This window comes from Siniperca chuatsi, linkage group LG19 (assembly GCF_020085105.1).
Source record: "Siniperca chuatsi isolate FFG_IHB_CAS linkage group LG19, ASM2008510v1, whole genome shotgun sequence".
NCBI lineage: Eukaryota > Metazoa > Chordata > Actinopteri > Centrarchiformes > Sinipercidae > Siniperca > Siniperca chuatsi.
Genome location: NC_058060.1, coordinates 5,963,718 through 5,981,856, shown reverse-complemented (window position 1 = coordinate 5,981,856; position 18,139 = coordinate 5,963,718). Strand labels below are relative to the sequence as shown.

The following is an 18,139-nucleotide window of genomic DNA, read 5'->3' as shown; positions in this document are numbered from 1 at the left end:
GTGCCCTGCTTTGAAGCTAATTTGACATAGTGGCCAAACCGTGTTATTACAACTTCTGGGTCTGTCAAGTGATGCACACTGGCACAAAAATACTTTTTTTTATAGACTTACATTGTGAAAGATGTGGCTATAAAATGGTGGATACATTTTTTTTTGAGTGTCACAACCCCCGCAAAATGATTCGTTTCACTATAAGACACTGTATCCAGTTATCTTTATACATCCATGTTTGTGACTCATGAAGTTATTGAAGTCGGGTCCCTGTATCATCTGTTTATGTTGTGGGTTTCTGGGGGAATGAAATTTGTCTTCATGCAAACCCTCAAGCTTACACAGGAAATGAGTTTGAACTATGCCTGAAAGTCAGCTCATTTATCTCACCTTTAGCGATTAAATGTACTGGGGAACAGAAAATAAGACATTAAAAAGGTTTAAGTGTGTTTGATTAATTAAGTGGAAACACAGATGATAGACACTTATGACCCCATATGGCTTAGTTTTGACTAACATTATTGTATATTATGTCTTACCTCAGGGTGATCACTGTGTTCTGCCAGATGAGTGCCCATGTCACCATAATGGTCGACTTTACTACAGCAACGACACCATCACTAAAGACTGCAACACATGGTAACAGTTAATGTATGCTGTTGTCTCATTGCGTCACATCCCTATAACATTTCATTAACTATCTTCATTATACTTGATTAATTTCTGCAGTGTTTGTAAGGAGCGCCGCTGGCACTGCAGCCAGTCCACCTGTGCCGGTGTGTGCGTGGCAACTGGTGACCCACACTATGTGACATTCGACGGCCGCTGTTACTCTTTCCTGGGCGACTGCCAATACGTGCTGGTGAGGGAGACCAGTGGTTTGTTCAGTGTCATGGCAGAGAATGTGCCCTGTGGGAGCACTGGGGTCACCTGTACGAAGTCGGTCACCCTCAGCCTGGGAAATACCATCATACATCTGCTGAGAGGTAGGAGGGATGGTGTTACAGGGAAGCATAGGCTGACGATAGGAAGTTGGGGTCCATAGGCACCACACATGTTTTAGGAAATAGTTGCTTGAGGTAAGCTGTCTTGTCTCTGTCCTTTAGGTAAAGCTGTGACAGTAAATGGGATGCCAGTTAGTCTACCAAAGTCTTACAGTGGCAGTGGTCTGACTTTGGAAAGAGTGGGCCTATATGTCTCCCTTTCCTCCCGACTGGGGGTCACTCTGCTATGGGATGGAGGTAGGACAACATCAACATCTGCAACCTTAAATAATCTCTCACTCAGCCCTTTCATGACAGGGTTAGGTGTCTCTGTAGACTCTCATTTGTTTATTCATAGATCCCTGTGACAAGGTATGTTTTTTATTATTATTGCCAAAAATATTATTCTTCTACATTTTCATACTGAACTTTATCCATTATTATTGTAGAAATGTACTGTAGAGGCAAATAGTTGTCCAAGCATTGCTTATGTCTGTGGCTGTATATACAGGTTAATTAACAAATCAGTGGTAATGTTGTTGTCATTCCACATGTTGTCTCCAGGTATGCGTGTGTATGTGCGTCTGGCGGCCCACCTGCGCGGTCGGGTCGGGGGCCTGTGTGGTGACTTTGATGGGGACACAGAGAATGACTTTATGACACGGCAGGGCATCGTGGAGTCTACAGCTGAGCTATTTGGAAACTCCTGGAAGGTCAGTCCCTCCTGCCCTGACGTGGCAGACCAGGACCTCCGAGACCCGTGTGTTGTAAGTACAATACACACACATTGACACTTGCAGGAACATTAGACTTGGACTTAGTTACTTACTTGGACAATGTTGCAAATCCAGTTTTGATGTTAAACTGTCTTTTATGCTGTCTTTCTCATACACACACATGCAGAAGAAAACTAACTTATCTCTCTTTGTCTTGTTCAGCTGAACCCCCACAGGGTGACCTGGGCCAGGAAAAGGTGTGCAGTCCTGACTCAGGAGCTCTTCTCTCGGTGCCACCCTGAGGTGCCATTCCAGCAGTATTATGACTGGTGTGTCTTTGATGCTTGTGGGTGAGTGACAGCACTAATCTACACTGAGTATCTCAAAATTGTCTTTTAAAAATATGTAATCTACTATGTACAGTACCTGCGCTCTATGCAAAAAAATGCTTCAGTGAGAAGAAATTGCTGTTTTTTTATCAGTATTTCTTGCTCCATACACTGATTTCACAGATATTCTTCATAACTTCCAGGACATTGCAATTGTTTTCCATACATGGGAATAAACACACGTATATGAGAAGTAAGACTGTTTGCTGATAGACAATATTTTGCAACAATCTCATGAGCTTGTTTTGCATACCAGGCTACATTTGCTAAACCTCATTCATTTACATTCAGTCTTATACTGTATACTATATTACTACTATATTATACTTAAAATTCCTAAAAAACATATTGAATGCATTTCCTACCGCAGAAAACATTTGTAAAGCCTTTATTGAATGTTTTGAAATCTACATTGTTAAGGTTTAAACTGGCATAGACTCTCCTTTTCGTCTTTTATTGGTATATTACTGCCACCAACTGGGATTATGCATGCAAATGTGAATTTCTCCATCCTTGTACATAAGAATCAGAATCAGCTTTATTGACCAGGTATGTGTACACATACAAGATTAGATTAGATTGGATTAGATTCAACTTTATTGTCATTACTCATGTACAAGTACTAGGCAACGAAATGCAGTTTAGGTCTAACCAGAAGTGCAATAAGCAAGTGCAGGATATAAAGTGTGTGCATAAATTCAGGATAGAGCAGTATAATGAAAATATTTTACAAGTGGTACTATGGACAGTATATACAGATGGCATTACTATAAACAAAAGTATACTGATGGATATGTACAATAATGAATTGGATTGGGCAGAACAGCAGTGCAATGAACATAAAGTAGTGCAATTTATGGAAATAGTTAACAGTGCAGTAGATGAGTTATTGCAGTATTCAGTACATAGTGCTGGAGTGAAAATGAGGCAGTATAGGAGTGCAAATGATGCAGTATAGGAGTGTAAATGATGCAGTATATGTATAAATAAATAGTCAGGTAGTGCAAATTAACATGTGGTACATGTAGCAAAAGAAAAACACTGCATAAATGTAGAGACACTGAGCAAGCAAGTCTTCCAGGTCCTGAAGCAGCGAAACAGCCCCAGACCATCAGACTACGACCACCATATTTTACTGTTGGTAGTTTTACGCCAGATGTAATGGGACACACAGCTTCCAAAAAGTTCAACTTTTGTCTCGTCAGTCCATAGAGTATTTTCCCAAAAGTCTTGGTGATCATCAAGATGTTTTTTGGCAAAAATGAGAAGCCTTAATGTTCTTTTTGCTCAGCAGTGGCAGCAGTCTTGTTCTTATGGTGGAGTCATGAACACTGACCTTAACTGAGGCAAGTGAGGCCTGCAGTTCTTTGGATGTTGTTGTGGGGTCTTTTGTAACCTCTTGGATGAGTCGTTGCTGCGCTCTTGGGGTAACTTTGGTTGGCAGGCCACTCCTGGGAAGGTTCACCACTGTTCCATGTTTTCGCCCTTTTGTGGATAATGGCTCTCACTGTGGTTCACTGGAGTCCCAAAGCTTAAGAAATGGCTTTATAACCTTTTCCAGACTGATAGATGTCAATTACTATCTTTCTCATTTGTTCCTGAATTTCTTTGGATCTTGACATGATGTCTAGCTTTTGAAGATCTTTTGGTCTACTCAGGTGTGATAAACCACAGTTAAGTTATGTTTTAACAGGCGGGGCAATCACGTTTTCACACAGGGCCATGTCGGTTTGGATTTTGTTTTCCCTTAATAATAACAACCTTCATTTAAAAACTTCATTTTGTGTTTACTTGTGTTATCTTTGACTAATGTTTAAATTTGTTTGATGATCTGAAACATTTAAGTGTGACAAACATGCAAAAAAAAAAAGAAATCAGGAAGGGGGCAAACACTTTTTCACACCACTCAATTCAATTCAATTTCATTTATATAATCCAATTCATAACAGAAGTTATCTTATTGCACATATATCCACTGTATATATATATATGTATATATATATACACACACATATATATATATATACACACATATATATATATATATATATATATATATATATATATATATATTTAAAAAGTATAAAAAAACAACAGTAACATTTGTAAACAGTAAGACAATTGCAATGGTGCAGAGGTGCACAGTGCAAATGGAGCTGAAATAAATATGATTAATGTTACAGGTCGCTTTATATCCATGAGGTAGGTGGATATGACAGTAAATACAGTAAAGCGTGCAAAGCGTGCGTAGATTTAAAAGTGATAATGTTTACATAAAATGAGATAAATGTACAGGTACAGTGGATGTTTGTGTCACAGGGTTATTGTACAGGGATTGTTCCTGACACAATGTGACTGGTGTTCTGAGTGTTCATCAGAGTAATGGCCTGTGGGTAGAAACTGTTCTTGTTACTGGTTGTTTTGATGTACATTTTTGGCATGCATGTGCTTCATGCATGTGCTTCTTTGTATGCATGCTGGTACACAAACAGTAACAGAGCATAGCATCAAAATATTGGCACTAGTGCAAAATAACTGTACAGGGTTCTCTTGAGTAGAAATTATTGTAAGGGTAGTTTCTATGGCTAAAGTATCCTAAGCATAAAGTATCCTAATCACCCTTTAATCATCATCTAACATCATTGATCTTGAAATTGTGTACTTACACTAATGACGTGAACAGTCCATACTATTTTATTTTTTGTGTGTGTGTTTTAGCTGTGACTCAGGTGGGGACTGTGAGTGTGTTTGTACAGCCATTGCTGTCTATGCTGAAGACTGTAACCGCCGAGGGGTCTACATCCGCTGGAGGTCCCAGGAGCTCTGTCGTATGTCAAACACACGCCCACACTCACACAGTCAATCTTCTGCACATGCACCTTTACTCCTGTCTTACTGTCTTTCTGTAACCTTTTCTGTCCTGGTCTTGCTGTGTTCCTTTATTTTTTCTCTTTGTTTCCCTCATTCTGCAGCTCTGCAGTGTGAAAATGGGCTGGTGTATGATCCCTGTGGTCCAGCTTGCTCTCCCTCATGTCCGAGTGTTCAGCAGAGTCCACATTCCCAGTGTGGTGCTCTTTCCTGTGTGGAAGGCTGCTTCTGCCCTGCTGGCATGGTCCGACACGGTAAAACAAATTTAACAAATTTAATAAATTTGAGGGAACATTTTTATGTATTTATGGGCATATTTCTGTCATTTATGGATAGTCAGATTCTCCGCTTTGGTCCAGAGGAAGATAACACAACAACAAATGATCAGATTGCCATGAAATTTGGTGTGGATATTTGTGCTGCCCAGAGGATGATTTATCATGCTTTTTTGACCAACTGATCTCTCACTTAGTTCCTTAGTCAGATCAGACATTCTACTTAACTTTGGAGCATGACAAGGTATCTGCAAAACTAATAGGAATTGGTCAATGTATATATAATTCCCAGAGAATGCATTGTGGTGACTCCCTGGCGACTCCCAAAGCCTTTTCAAAATATCAGAATATAATGGGCAGATTTCACTTCACATTCATGCTCTCTAGTAGATGAACTCTTCCTGTTTTGGACACACCATTTCTACCCTCAGGACAAAATATCAAATTTGCAAACAAGATGGCCCAAAAGAAAGTGTCTTGATTTTAATGAGCCCATGTTCTCTCGTCTTGCACCACCCTCAGGACAAACTTTCTTTCTTCGCTCTAAGAATAGTTTTCTGTTCTACAGGGGACAGCTGTATAGTTCCCACTCAGTGTCCATGTGAGTGGGAGGGCTCCATGTTTCCACCTGGAACTAGCATTACTCAACACTGCCAGAACTGGTCAGTCAATCGAAATTCTTATGAAAGTATATTCCACTCTTTTTTCTATAATAATCAAAATTGAAGTCAGAAGGGATTCTTTGCCTTTGTGTGTCCAGTTCCTGTGAGCATGGTGTGTGGCAGTGTGAGGGTGTGGCTTGCCCTTCTCCCTCCCCTCCTTGTCTGGAATCAGAGTTTACCTGTGCTTGGGGGCGCTGCATCCCCTCTCAGTGGGTGTGTGACAACGAGGATGACTGTGGCGATGGTTCAGATGAGGTCTGCCCATCCACCTGCTCTCCAGAGCAGTTCCGCTGTACCAGCACACCAAGGTGATTTCAAATTTAATTTACCAAGCACAATTTCTATGTGTGGAGATTAGGAAGACTGATAACTAAGGGATTAAGCTCAGCTACGATAAGTCAACCATGAGGTCATAACCGCAAGCCTTTATTAGTGAAGGCACTAATAAAGTGAGGCATTTTTTACGAGATAGACTTGGCATTTGTAACCACACTAACGGATTAGCTCTTAGGACACCTTTCATGGAATAGATTCCCATGAAATGTGGTAAATACATTCATGGTCTCCAGAGGATGAATCCTAAAGAATTGGTAAACCATTAACTTTTCATCTAGTGACACCAACAGGCCGAAATTTGCACTTGTCCAGTTTAATTTATCACAGTGTACCTATAAAAATACTGATTTAATTCATGCAACCATGGGGTTACAATGTTACCGTAAACAGTAAATGCTAAATGACATGTGCTAACATGTGTATCGTTAGAATGTGAAAGCAGCAGTGTGAATGTTTTTTTTTTGTTTGTTTGAAATATGCTCCAAGTCATAATGTTATCTGAATGTGGAAATGTGTTCTCAAAGGCTTCACCCCGGCATGTTGAACAAAGCATGTAACGTTTATCATGTGAGTGTAATCATGCTAGCATATTATCACACTCATATTTTAACCTAAACATTACATACTAGCTACACCCCAGAATGTTAACATGCTAATGTGAAATTACATGCTAAACATCAACACATGCATAATTTAAGAATGAATTGGGAATTCCAGATTTCACACACGTTGACTGGGATGACACAATGAGTAAACAATAAACTAGCATAGTACGGGTTTTCTTCCATCTCATCCATTCTGCCTTTCATTTTCTGCCTCATTCTGAATTTTGAGCATCATCGTAATCACGTAACTGCAAACAACGTATTAGAGTGCGCCTAGCTAATCGGGACCCTGTGAGTGAGTGAGTGTCACCTACAGCTCATAGAGAGGCTTCACATCTAAAAATGCCAGGAGAAAACAAAAGCACCACATTTTGTGTAACTACAGTATACTATAAGAATCCATCTTTCCATAGTAATCAAGTAGACAAAAAATACACTTTATACCTTTTTATTCAATTCCTTCCAAGTATTCACTACATATATTATACAAGTCTGGACACACATGGATGTAAACTACAACTTGACTGGTTGGCGGAGACATACAACCGTGGGGCGGTAATTCTAGTTATATTTGAAAAAGTCAGTCTTCAATGCTAGAATGCAATTCCTAAAGTGAATTGACCCCAACCCTGCAGTGGACCATGTTTGAACCTGGGTCTACGTTGTGATGGCCACCCAGACTGTGCTGATCAATCAGATGAGGAATTCTGTGGACCTTCCACCCCTGTACCCCTGTGCCCACCGGGGGAGTTTCAGTGTGCCAGTGGAAAGTGCCTGCCAGCCAGCCGTGTCTGCGATGGACGGCTGGACTGTGGTTTTGCTGATGGGTCTGATGAGCAAGGTAATCTATCACTCTATCCAGCCATATACTCCATATACAAAGTCAGCTCTATTGACAAACTATCAAACATGGTACTCTATCAACATTACTTTTTCAAGACAGATATTGTTATTTGTAGACTTTATCCTGCAAGGTACTACTTCAGCAAATTTTGTCAAGCACTGCATTCTTTTAACAATTTGGTATATTGGTGGGTCTTGCTTTCTGTGTTTTTACATGTGGCCATACTCGAATGATTACTTTTCTGTACGATATATATGTGACTATGTGATGACCTGTACTTTTGTTGGTCCAGACTGTGGTGTGGTGTGTGAGGAAGGGGAATTCCTGTGTGCTGGAGGACGTTGCATTCTCTACCTCCACCGCTGTGACAGACATGATGACTGTGGGGACCTCAGTGATGAGAGGGGGTGTGTTTTCAGTTCTGCTGAATTTTGCTGTTTCAGTGGTGAAATGGACTGGCATTTATAAATATGCTTTGCAGAGTTTGCCCTGTTAAGGATGCAGATTTTAATGCATTTAGACAACATAAAATCTTGACACTTCATCTTCATCTTCATCATACTCTAGTTCACATTATCTGAATGCCAATAATGTCACAGACCCTCAACAATATTTTAAGAAAGTTACATCAAATAATGAGAATTATTTGCAAATACTATACATACTCTGTATGTCACAACATACAGATTGTATTTTTTTATTTAATTTCATAGCAGCACTCATCCAATGAATGATGGATTACACCACATGATGTCATCATTATCTAAAAGTTTTGGCTGGTTTTAGGTGTGTGTGTGCACCAGGGGAGTTTCAGTGCCCTAGGGACCAGTGTGTGCCTGCAGACAGAGTGTGTGATGGACACAAAGACTGCCCCTCTGGAACAGATGAAGCTGTCTGTCCAAGTAAAGGTACAAATAATAACACAGCATTGGCTGTTTCATAACATAACTCCAAATAATATAAATATTAAATTAATATATACTAATATAAAATTGTATTAGCAAAATATTTTTTTGCCCAAAGTCATCCTTCATGGTTTGAATCAGTAATCAACTTTCATCCTGTGTGTGTATGGCAGTGAGCTGTGCTCCTGACCAGTTTGCCTGTAGTGACGCTACATGTGTTGCCACCACTAAGATGTGTGATGGAACACCAGACTGTCCAGGTGGAGAGGATGAGAACAGAACCAACTGCTACACTGTTATCATAACACAATCACCCTCACCTGTCACCCCAACTATGGCCACTTCAGGTAATGATAGTCATGATTTAGAGATTTAGGAGGAGATTTGAGTATCCACTGTTTCTCTTAAACACCCCTGTTTCTCCAGCTTGTAGGTCCTATGAATTCAGCTGTGCCACTGGTGGGCAGTGTGTACCTCAGGCCTGGCGTTGTGATGGGGAAACAGATTGTATGGATGGTAGTGATGAGCAGCAGTGTACTGCCTCCTGTGGCCCTGGCCAGGTGCCTTGCCTCAGTGGGGACCAGTGTGTAGACTACCAGCAGCTCTGTGATGGGACCCCACACTGCAAGGATGCCTCGGACGAGAGTATCGACAACTGTGGTAAGTTACTGTAAATAAAAATGTGAAGGCACAAAATGACAAGAATATGGGTTTTGAGCCTTAAGGGAACCCATGAGATTCTTAAAAAGCTTCTTCAAGCCTTAAAAACTGTTTTTGTCTAAAGATGTGTTAATGGACACTGACAATAATTCTGTTGTCTAGGCTCTACTCAGATACCTCCCTGTCCAGGTAGCTTCCCATGTGACAACCGCACCTGTGTGAACATGTCACAAGTGTGCAACGGCGTTCCAGACTGTCCACGGGGCGACGATGAGTTGGTGTGTGGTGAGTTCTCACGAGATAAGGAGAAGAGAGAGGTGAGAATGGAAGTGAGGATGGATTGAGTGAAGAGATGGAACAAGGGACTGCATAAGACCTGACAAAATGTTCAAAGAAGGGAAGATCGGAAATAAAAAAGGAATCAAAGAAGTAATGGAGGAAGGAAACTTCAGTGGCAGTGTTCATCCCAGTCTCCAATATTCACAAATTTGATGGTGATGGATCTTGTAATCTCTGGTATGTTTAATAATATTTTTGAAATCTTGTTCTGTCCAGATAAAATGGTCTCACCTGCGCCCGTTGGCATTAGGAACACCACTGTCACCTGCCCTGAATTCACCTGTATGGATGGATCCTGTGTCCCCTTTAACATGGTAAGACTACCAACCTGATATCCACCACCAGCAAGCCAAACTTGCTGGTGGTGGATATGCATTTAATTGGCAGTGGGTGATTTAATAGGAAGAAAAAGGAAAGAATTTCCTCTTTTGTACCATGAAGTTAGAGGAATTTGTTGCATTGCATAATTGCATCATATTCCACTAGCCCTTTAGTGAATCTGTGGATGTGGACAGGATTTCCTCACAGGCACAGGAGGGCTAGAAATGATGTATATTGATAATATTGTTGTTCTTTTTTGAATTAAAGTGATTGCTTTTAAAAACGAACAAAACACGAATCAGATATAGTGAAATGGCCTAATTAACAGCCATCTTGGTTAGCCATCATCAGCATGCATCAAATGTAAGACATTTTGGCATTTCTTCACATTAACAAATATTGAAAGCAGCAAAAACTATTCTTATCCTCCCTCAGTTACATTCAACCCATCTTGTTCACTAAATCTGCACTATTACTTAGGTGTGTAATGGTGTGGTAGACTGCCCAGACTCCTCACTAGCACCACTTGGAGGCCCCACTGATGAACAGGGCTGTAGAAGCTGGAGCTCCTGGGGTCCGTGGAGTCCCTGCACTACCTCCTGTGGTACAGGCTCCAAGAGCCGGCAGAGAACCTGCCCTGAAGGCGACCCACTGCGCCATTGTCGGGGACAGGACTTCCAGAGGCAGCAATGCTTCAACACCACCTGTCCTGGTAAGGAGGTGGACATGAACTAAAAAATAAATAATTTTCAGGATAAACAGTCAACAATCTTAAACAATCTTAATGTATAGTTTAAAATCATAGTTTGTTACTAAAATGTGATGCTCTCTCCTCTACCCTCCAGTGGATGGTCAGTGGCTATCGTGGGTGAGCTGGTCGAACTGTTCCAGCAGTTGTGGTGGAGTGCAGGTTAGACACAGAGGCTGCATCCCTCCTCGCGACGGAGGCCAAGACTGTTTCCAGCTCCCTGGACCATCCAACCTAGCCATGGAAATCAGTAAGAATTGTCTGTAAACTAAGGTTGAGCTGCTTGTACAATAATTGAGGAAGAAAGTGTTCACTTTAAATGTTTGGTTCACCCCAAATCCCCAAAAAGACAACACACTGTCAACAGTTTTCACAAAGACTATTTTGTTGTTAGAAAGTAGTTCAAATGAAAACTGATTTTCCAGAGTAACTGAGACTCTGTTTCAGGAAAGATAAGTTGCTTTGGATTTTTTTTATTGTAATTTTTCATTGCTGTGAGCAGGGTCCGAAATTAACACTTGCCAAGCGCCAAAGGTGGGCAGATTTTCCGTATGGCTATGGTAATCTCGGAAGGCTATCTGGCTATCTCTACCGCGTTTTGGTGTCATTTACAGGAGCGCTGCTTCTGTCCTCTGCTGTTTGTGCCTGAGTTTGACATACACACACACACACACACACACTGATACTACCATATGTGTTTTTACGCGCGTCTAAACAGTGCCGTGAAAGAAAACTACTTCCTTTAAAAGAATCAACATTGACTCTTGGTTTCTCAAGGGAAACAAACCTCGGCCTCCTGTGTAGAAGGTCCTGTGTTTGACTTATTACTTTTATGTTTGATCCTTAAGCACATTTAATAGAAAATACTTCAGTAGAATTTTGAGATTAAGACTTCTTTAGTTGTATTCGGGCTTGAATTGATTAACCGTTATATATTAAAATAATTTTGCTTCAAATTTTGCTCTGGCCTCTTCTTTAAGTTTGTATTCAATAATACCTTATTATCTCAATGAAATGTTCTGAAACAAATGTATGTGTGACACAAAAAGGCAATTTAGTATTTTGGCTTGTAAAAAATATGCTTGGCCAGTGGATTTTTTCATCTACCAGTCCCATTGGCCGGTGAGTCAAAAAGTTAATTTCGGACACTGGCTGTGAACACCATAAACAAAATTCCATTCAGCTACATTGTATGGAGGTAGAAATCTCACAGATAGATATCCCAAAACCTGGACAAATAAAACCATAACTATCTGCATGTCTTACCACTAGAGGAATGAGATAAAATACGAAAAACAAAAATTGAAAAAAATTCCAAGCTCATCAAACAAAAAAGTCTGATCAACATGCATAGTAGCAAAGAAGGTTTTTGTCTTCCTTGTCCCACTCCAGAGCCTTGTCCTGACGATGGATGTGCCAACACCAGCTGTCCCACTGGGCTGGTGAGACATAACTGTGCTCCCTGCCCAGTGTCCTGTGCCCACATCAGCAGTGGGATAACCTGTGAACCAACAGCACCCTGCTCCCCTGGTCAGTCAGGAGGAATCTGGAATATCTTGTGTTCTAAAATAAATTGTTGCCTCTTGCCATTTTGAAATTGCCATGTTAATTTTTACATTTCTCTCACAAACAACTAACTTCAGGTTGTTGGTGTCCAGAGGGCCAGGTGATGAACCATATGCAACAGTGTGTGTTACCAGAGGATTGTGTGTGTGAGGTGGCAGCTGTGCTCTACTGGCCAGGTCAGCAGATGAAGGTGGACTGTGAGATTTGTGTTTGTGAGAGAGGAAGGCCTCAGAGATGCCAGCCTAACCCAGACTGTTCAGGTGAGTCTGTCAAATACACAGACTCTGTTGTTTCAAGGTCAACATCAAATCAACAGTTAATTTTTACCCACATACTGGGTATCATTCTTCAACTGCATTAAAGTCTGAGCAGTCATACACAGTCAGCTTTGTCATACTGCAGTGCACTGTGGCTGGTCATCATGGTCTGAGTGGGGAGAGTGCTTGGGGCCCTGTGGTGTTCAGAGTGTCCAGTGGTCGTTCCGCAGCCCAAACAACCCCACCAAGCATGGAGACGGGAGAACGTGCAGAGGAATTTACAGGAAAGCCCGTCGGTATGTAGCCCTCTCCTCATGGGACTGTTAACTACTTTTACTGTTTTTACTACTCATCTTCTACACTGCTACACTTCTGCTCATGGATATCCATGGTCCCTGTAGGATTATACCTAAAATTGTAGGTGACTCCACTGACCTTCTGACTTGTGCCTCAGTCAGGTCAAAATTTACCTTCTCCAACACTTGGCAAAGTTTTCTTGAAAAGTACTGGCCACATTTCCAATCTATTGTGGATATTTACAGCTATATTAATGTTTTTGGTGACCCACCCTCTCTGTTAGTGACACCATCATGACAATGCTTATATTGGAATTAAAATGGAATTGTCATGTCAATTTACTGTGCACATTCATTCTGCCCCGGCCCCCTTCCTTTCTGGACTTGATCCATCATTCAGCATTAACCTAAATGCAAATGCTTAGCTTTGTATACAAGATATCTAAAGCATTTTACCATGTGTCTCTGTGTGTGCAGGTGCCAGACAGACCCTTGTGATGAGTGTGAGTACCAGGGTCAGTCCCATGCTGTGGGAGACAGATGGAGGTCAGACCACTGCCAGTTATGTCACTGTCTGCCCAACCTTACTGTGCAGTGTTCCCCCTACTGTCCATACGCTGTCAGTGGATGCCCACAGGTAAGAGTAGAATTGTGTGTGTGTGTGTGTGTGTGTGTGTGTGTGTGTGTGTCTTATGTGTATTTACACATTTATATGAGTGCACTTACTTTTAACGATGGAACACTCCTGGACAAATGAGGGACTACACCGTAGTGACCTAACTGTATATGCTGCTTGAGTATGTGCCCATGTTTTATGGAAATATGATCAGAATTAGCTTTATTGGCCAAGTATATGTACACATACAAGGACATTTTGGTTTTAAGTTGCTCTTACTGTACTTACACACAGTTCCAAGAACAATTTACAGGAGGACAGAAATTGATATACAGCTAAAAACAAGGACAACAAAGCTTAACAAAGGTAGGTAAATAAAACAAACATGTACATTCAAGTAGGTGAAAAAATAGGTGTGTATATATAAATATATATTAAAAGCAACAATGACCAACAACATACAATGTCTATATACAAGTCAAGTGTTTCTGTAAATTGTAAACAATGCAAATAGTGCATAAGAAATAAATATTGAATGGATATACATGAAGTATATGCATGTATACATGTCTATATATAGTATGCACAGAATTTAGGATATATATTTGACAGTGATGAAAGATATGTACATGTGGGTATTTTATACTGTAAATATATAATTTGTAGGTAAGTGGATGTTTTATTGTTACAGGGTAATCAGAGTCAGAATCAGAAATACTTTATCGATCCCTGAGGGGAAACTCTTTTGTTACAGCTGCTCAATCACATCAATGCACAACAGGAATAGAAGTTCTAAGCAAAGTTGGTTGTGTGATGTCTGAGTCGGAGTGGGTGAGGGGTGTGAATGTTGGCTTATCAAACCTACAGTAAAACACATTCAGGTCATAGGCCAGTTGATGGTCCTGCACAGTGTGGGGGGATGGTGCCGTACATTGGTACATTTGCACATTTATTTGAGTATGTGCCTGTGTGTGTTTCAGTCTTATCTCATGTAAACAATCCAATGCACACTGTCCCCGTCATCCACAGCTCTGCTTCCTCTGCATCTTTTGCTTTTCCTAAACCACAAGTCACAAGTCAAAAGTTGCATGTTTGTTTGTTTGTGCAGGGCCAAAGTCTGGTGCCTGGAGAGGGAGACAGGTGTTGTTACTGCCAAGGTAAAATCAGATGTTAAATGTCTTCTTGTTAAAAATTATTAGCATTCACCAATTACACACAACTAACTGCACTCCATGGTTATTGATGTGTCATGTCACTGAGTGATCACTAATGTGAGAGATGTGCCAGAATTTGGAAAGAGTACCAGTAGTAGTTTATTTTCATTTTTGTATAAACTTAAAAAGATGCATAAAGAGCTTTTGAAGATGAAGAATTAGATGAAAAGAGGATAAGTAAAATAAAAGCTATATAAAGATCCTACTCATTTTGTCCCTCAACAACAAAATTGCAGCACTCCAAACATAAGGTCCAGTTCATTGTTTCAAACACTGCGACAGTGTTCTCCGACATTAATCTTTCTATTCTACAACACTTCTATAGGAGGAAATGACACGATTCTTGTGACAATTAGCCCTATAACCGTGACCTCAAAGCCAGCAGAGGGCACTGTACCTCTAGTTCCCACATATCCACTTAATCCTGGAGGTGAGTGTCTTTTTCATATGATCATGCAGTTTCACAGGTAGAAGTAGAGCATGTTTAGCTTTTTTAGCATCTAGGATTATTATCCAATGGTTTATCTATTTTGACTCATTGTCATTTTCATGGAATCTCACCTCCTCTTCTGTTCAGATAAGTGTTGGGTTCCTCTGGGTGTTCAGTCTCTCCCGGCCTCCAGTTTCAGTGCCTCGTCACAGCAGACTGGTCACCCCCCAGAGGCAGGTCGCCTCCATGGGTGGGACCCCCATAGGGATCTCCAGGTACACCAAGCCCAATGATAGATTTATACTATGCACAATTATTGGATGGATTGCCATGGCATTTAGCACATTCAAGGTCTCCTGGAGATGAATCTGAATTTCTTTGGTGATCCTCTGACTTTACCTCTAGTGTCACCAGCAGCATTAAGCTTTTGCTTTTGAGTGAAATGTCTTGACATCTAAAGGATGGAGTGCCATTAAACTTTGGTACAAACATTCATGTCCCCCTCAAGATGAATTGTAATCTCTTTTCCTCTAGCGCCATCATCAGGTATTTGTCCAATACTTTACGAAATACCTGTAAAACTAATGCTAATATTGAGTTATTGTAACTTGATTTCTGACTTGTAAATAGTATTCACGTCAACTTCCAAGTCATAATTACAACTGGGGATACAGGTTTCTCTAAAAACTCTGATATATCCGACTTGGCACTTAGCCTTAATACAGAAGTGCCTGAAAACCAAATAACTCTGGATGCCTCACAGGAGCCAAAGACTGCTGTTAAATTTAATTAAACCCAAATTTAATCGATATGGTGTTATATTGTCAATACACAGTATTTAAATCCTCACATGACCAACTCTGTAATCATATAACTGTCTTGATGACGTGAGTGCTTGCAAGTCATTAACTATCACTATCTATCCCATAATGACATTCCCATCAGCCTCAGCTGTATTTGTGTTTAGTGTTAATTAGCAAAAAACGTTCATCATGCTAACATGCTAAACTAAGATGGCACATGTTAACATTACCTGCTAAATATCTGTATGTTAACATTGTCATTGTGAGCATAGTTGCTGCAACATGAACACAAGGTATAGTCTGCAAAACATTTATCTGCAGGGCTGGAGTCCAGAACCTGATGAGTATAAGGACCTACCACAGCGGAGCCCTGAGGGACACACTAGCAACACACAAAGCCCCTACCTACAGATAGATCTGCTGAAACCATACAACATCACTGGTAAACATTGATGCCTTAGAACAAGTACAGATTGAAATACTGGTTTAGTGTACTGTGTATTAAAAGTTAATTCCTATGTGAGATTATGTACTGTATATCTCTCTACCCTTCTGTAGGTTTGCTAACCCAAGGTGGTGGTGTGTTTGGCACCTTCACATCCAGCTTCTACCTCCAGTTCAGCCAGGATGGCAGACAGTGGTACACTTACAAAGAGCTTGTTACTGATGCCCGGCCCAGAGCCAAGGTTCAAACCAAGACATCAAACCAAGTTCATACCACTTTCCACAGGCCATTTGCCATTGCTTTTTCAGATCTTGAAATAGTTTCTCCCTCCAGGTTTTTCGTGGTAACCATGATGATCGAGGGGTGGCAGAGACACGACTGGACAGGATGGTGTTGGCGCAGTTTGTCCGCCTACTGCCACACGACTTCCAGAATGGCATCTATCTTCGACTTGAGATCATGGGCTGTGGAAATGGTTAGTAGATAATTTAATACCACTTTGCTGGTGTTACAGGATTTTGTATAAAAATGTGATTCAAATGCTCTCCTCTCCTCCAGGTTACCACTGGTTGACCACCCCCACTCCTCCCTCCCCAGTCTCCCCAGTAGGTGGCTGCAGAGAGAAGGGGTTCCAATGTGAAAATGGTCGCTGTGTGCCAGCAGGTCCGCTGGGAGTTGCATGTGATGGGGTCAATGATTGTGGCGATGGATCAGATGAGATGTACTGTGGTGAGCTTTTCAACCTAACACAGCTTAGTTTTATTTATTGTATAAGAACCATGCAATTTTAAAGTGTTTTCTGGGATGTGAACCAGCTTACACTCAGCTTACACTCAGGTTATTAACCAGCTTACACTCAGGTTAATAACTGTTAGCCATTTTTTGTCTAGCATTTGATCCTGCTCCTTTTTAGTTTTCTTTTATGGGCTTTGTATGTCACACATACCAAAACTGAATATAGAAATCATTCTTACATAGTCTGACCATTACCGACTTGCAGGTACGGAGCCATCCCGTACACCCACCAGTCCACGCAGCTGTCCTGCTGGTCAGTTCTCCTGCCCCCCACCAGGGGGTTGCATCGAGGCAGGGCAGCGTTGTGATGGGACCCCCCACTGTCCCAAAGGAGAGGATGAAACCGGCTGCCATCCCCACAGCAACATCACTACCCAGTCAGACAGGTGGCGGGCATTATTATTATTTGTAGCAGTGGTAATAGTTGTAGTATTTGATACATCATGTTGTTAATCTACTCCTACATTCTGCTTCATACTTTTTGTCTCATCTCTGTTTATCCAGATTTTCTTTCATTCTTTCTTGGTGTTGTAAAGTTATCAAGAAGGAATTTTGGTATTTTCTCCTCTTCATTGATTTGCTCATTTACAGACCAACCACACCCACCCCTGCTCCTCTAAGGACTCCATCCATGCCTGCTGTCACTCATCCTGCAATAACACCAACGGTAAGAAAACACTTCAATTAATCATCAGTGCCTCCAAATTCTGCATTTCTGTGTCACTGGTGTTTATCCCTCAGTATGTCCTTATTTTCACTTATTTTCTTTCTAATGTAATCTAAATTTAAGAGTAATGGATTAGCAAAGGTTCTACCAGATATGATACATATGAGTCAAACAGTGTTAATTAAAAAATAGATACCGTTTAATTTTAGAGAAAGATTTATCAGTGATGACTAGTGATGCTGAAAAAGCATATGATCATCTTGAATTGAACATTATGTAATTCTATGTATTTTGTGTGACTTGTTTGTGTGTTGATTGGTGTGATCATTGTATTACTGCTGGCTGTGCAACAAATTTCAGCTTGGGGATAATAAAGATTGCGTTGACCTTGAATTGTTTAAAGTTTTA

The 18,139-nt window shown here is 40.8% G+C and overlaps 1 protein-coding gene across 3 annotated transcripts in view; it reads left to right on the top strand.

Annotated features, from left to right (window-relative positions):
* The window catches only part of sspo (SCO-spondin), a 108,289-nt gene that overhangs the window by 16,241 nt on the left and 73,909 nt on the right, over window positions 1-18,139 (top strand). For all 3 annotated transcript variants that reach the window (XM_044176369.1, XM_044176368.1, XM_044176370.1), the window contains 31 exons: window positions 536-630; window positions 721-977; window positions 1,098-1,232; window positions 1,539-1,741; window positions 1,913-2,040; window positions 4,798-4,907; window positions 5,052-5,201; window positions 5,791-5,884; window positions 5,983-6,192; window positions 7,461-7,666; window positions 7,962-8,076; window positions 8,456-8,577; window positions 8,748-8,921; window positions 9,001-9,234; window positions 9,397-9,519; window positions 9,790-9,887; window positions 10,375-10,606; window positions 10,740-10,892; window positions 12,035-12,172; window positions 12,286-12,468; window positions 12,611-12,761; window positions 13,239-13,398; window positions 14,486-14,534; window positions 14,917-15,021; window positions 15,169-15,296; window positions 16,146-16,266; window positions 16,383-16,510; window positions 16,603-16,744; window positions 16,828-16,998; window positions 17,270-17,450; window positions 17,656-17,731. In XM_044176369.1, the coding sequence (XP_044032304.1) occupies window positions 536-630; window positions 721-977; window positions 1,098-1,232; window positions 1,539-1,741; window positions 1,913-2,040; window positions 4,798-4,907; window positions 5,052-5,201; window positions 5,791-5,884; window positions 5,983-6,192; window positions 7,461-7,666; window positions 7,962-8,076; window positions 8,456-8,577; window positions 8,748-8,921; window positions 9,001-9,234; window positions 9,397-9,519; window positions 9,790-9,887; window positions 10,375-10,606; window positions 10,740-10,892; window positions 12,035-12,172; window positions 12,286-12,468; window positions 12,611-12,761; window positions 13,239-13,398; window positions 14,486-14,534; window positions 14,917-15,021; window positions 15,169-15,296; window positions 16,146-16,266; window positions 16,383-16,510; window positions 16,603-16,744; window positions 16,828-16,998; window positions 17,270-17,450; window positions 17,656-17,731 (4,572 nt within the window). The remainder of the gene's footprint in view (window positions 1-535; window positions 631-720; window positions 978-1,097; window positions 1,233-1,538; window positions 1,742-1,912; window positions 2,041-4,797; window positions 4,908-5,051; window positions 5,202-5,790; window positions 5,885-5,982; window positions 6,193-7,460; window positions 7,667-7,961; window positions 8,077-8,455; window positions 8,578-8,747; window positions 8,922-9,000; window positions 9,235-9,396; window positions 9,520-9,789; window positions 9,888-10,374; window positions 10,607-10,739; window positions 10,893-12,034; window positions 12,173-12,285; window positions 12,469-12,610; window positions 12,762-13,238; window positions 13,399-14,485; window positions 14,535-14,916; window positions 15,022-15,168; window positions 15,297-16,145; window positions 16,267-16,382; window positions 16,511-16,602; window positions 16,745-16,827; window positions 16,999-17,269; window positions 17,451-17,655; window positions 17,732-18,139) is intronic.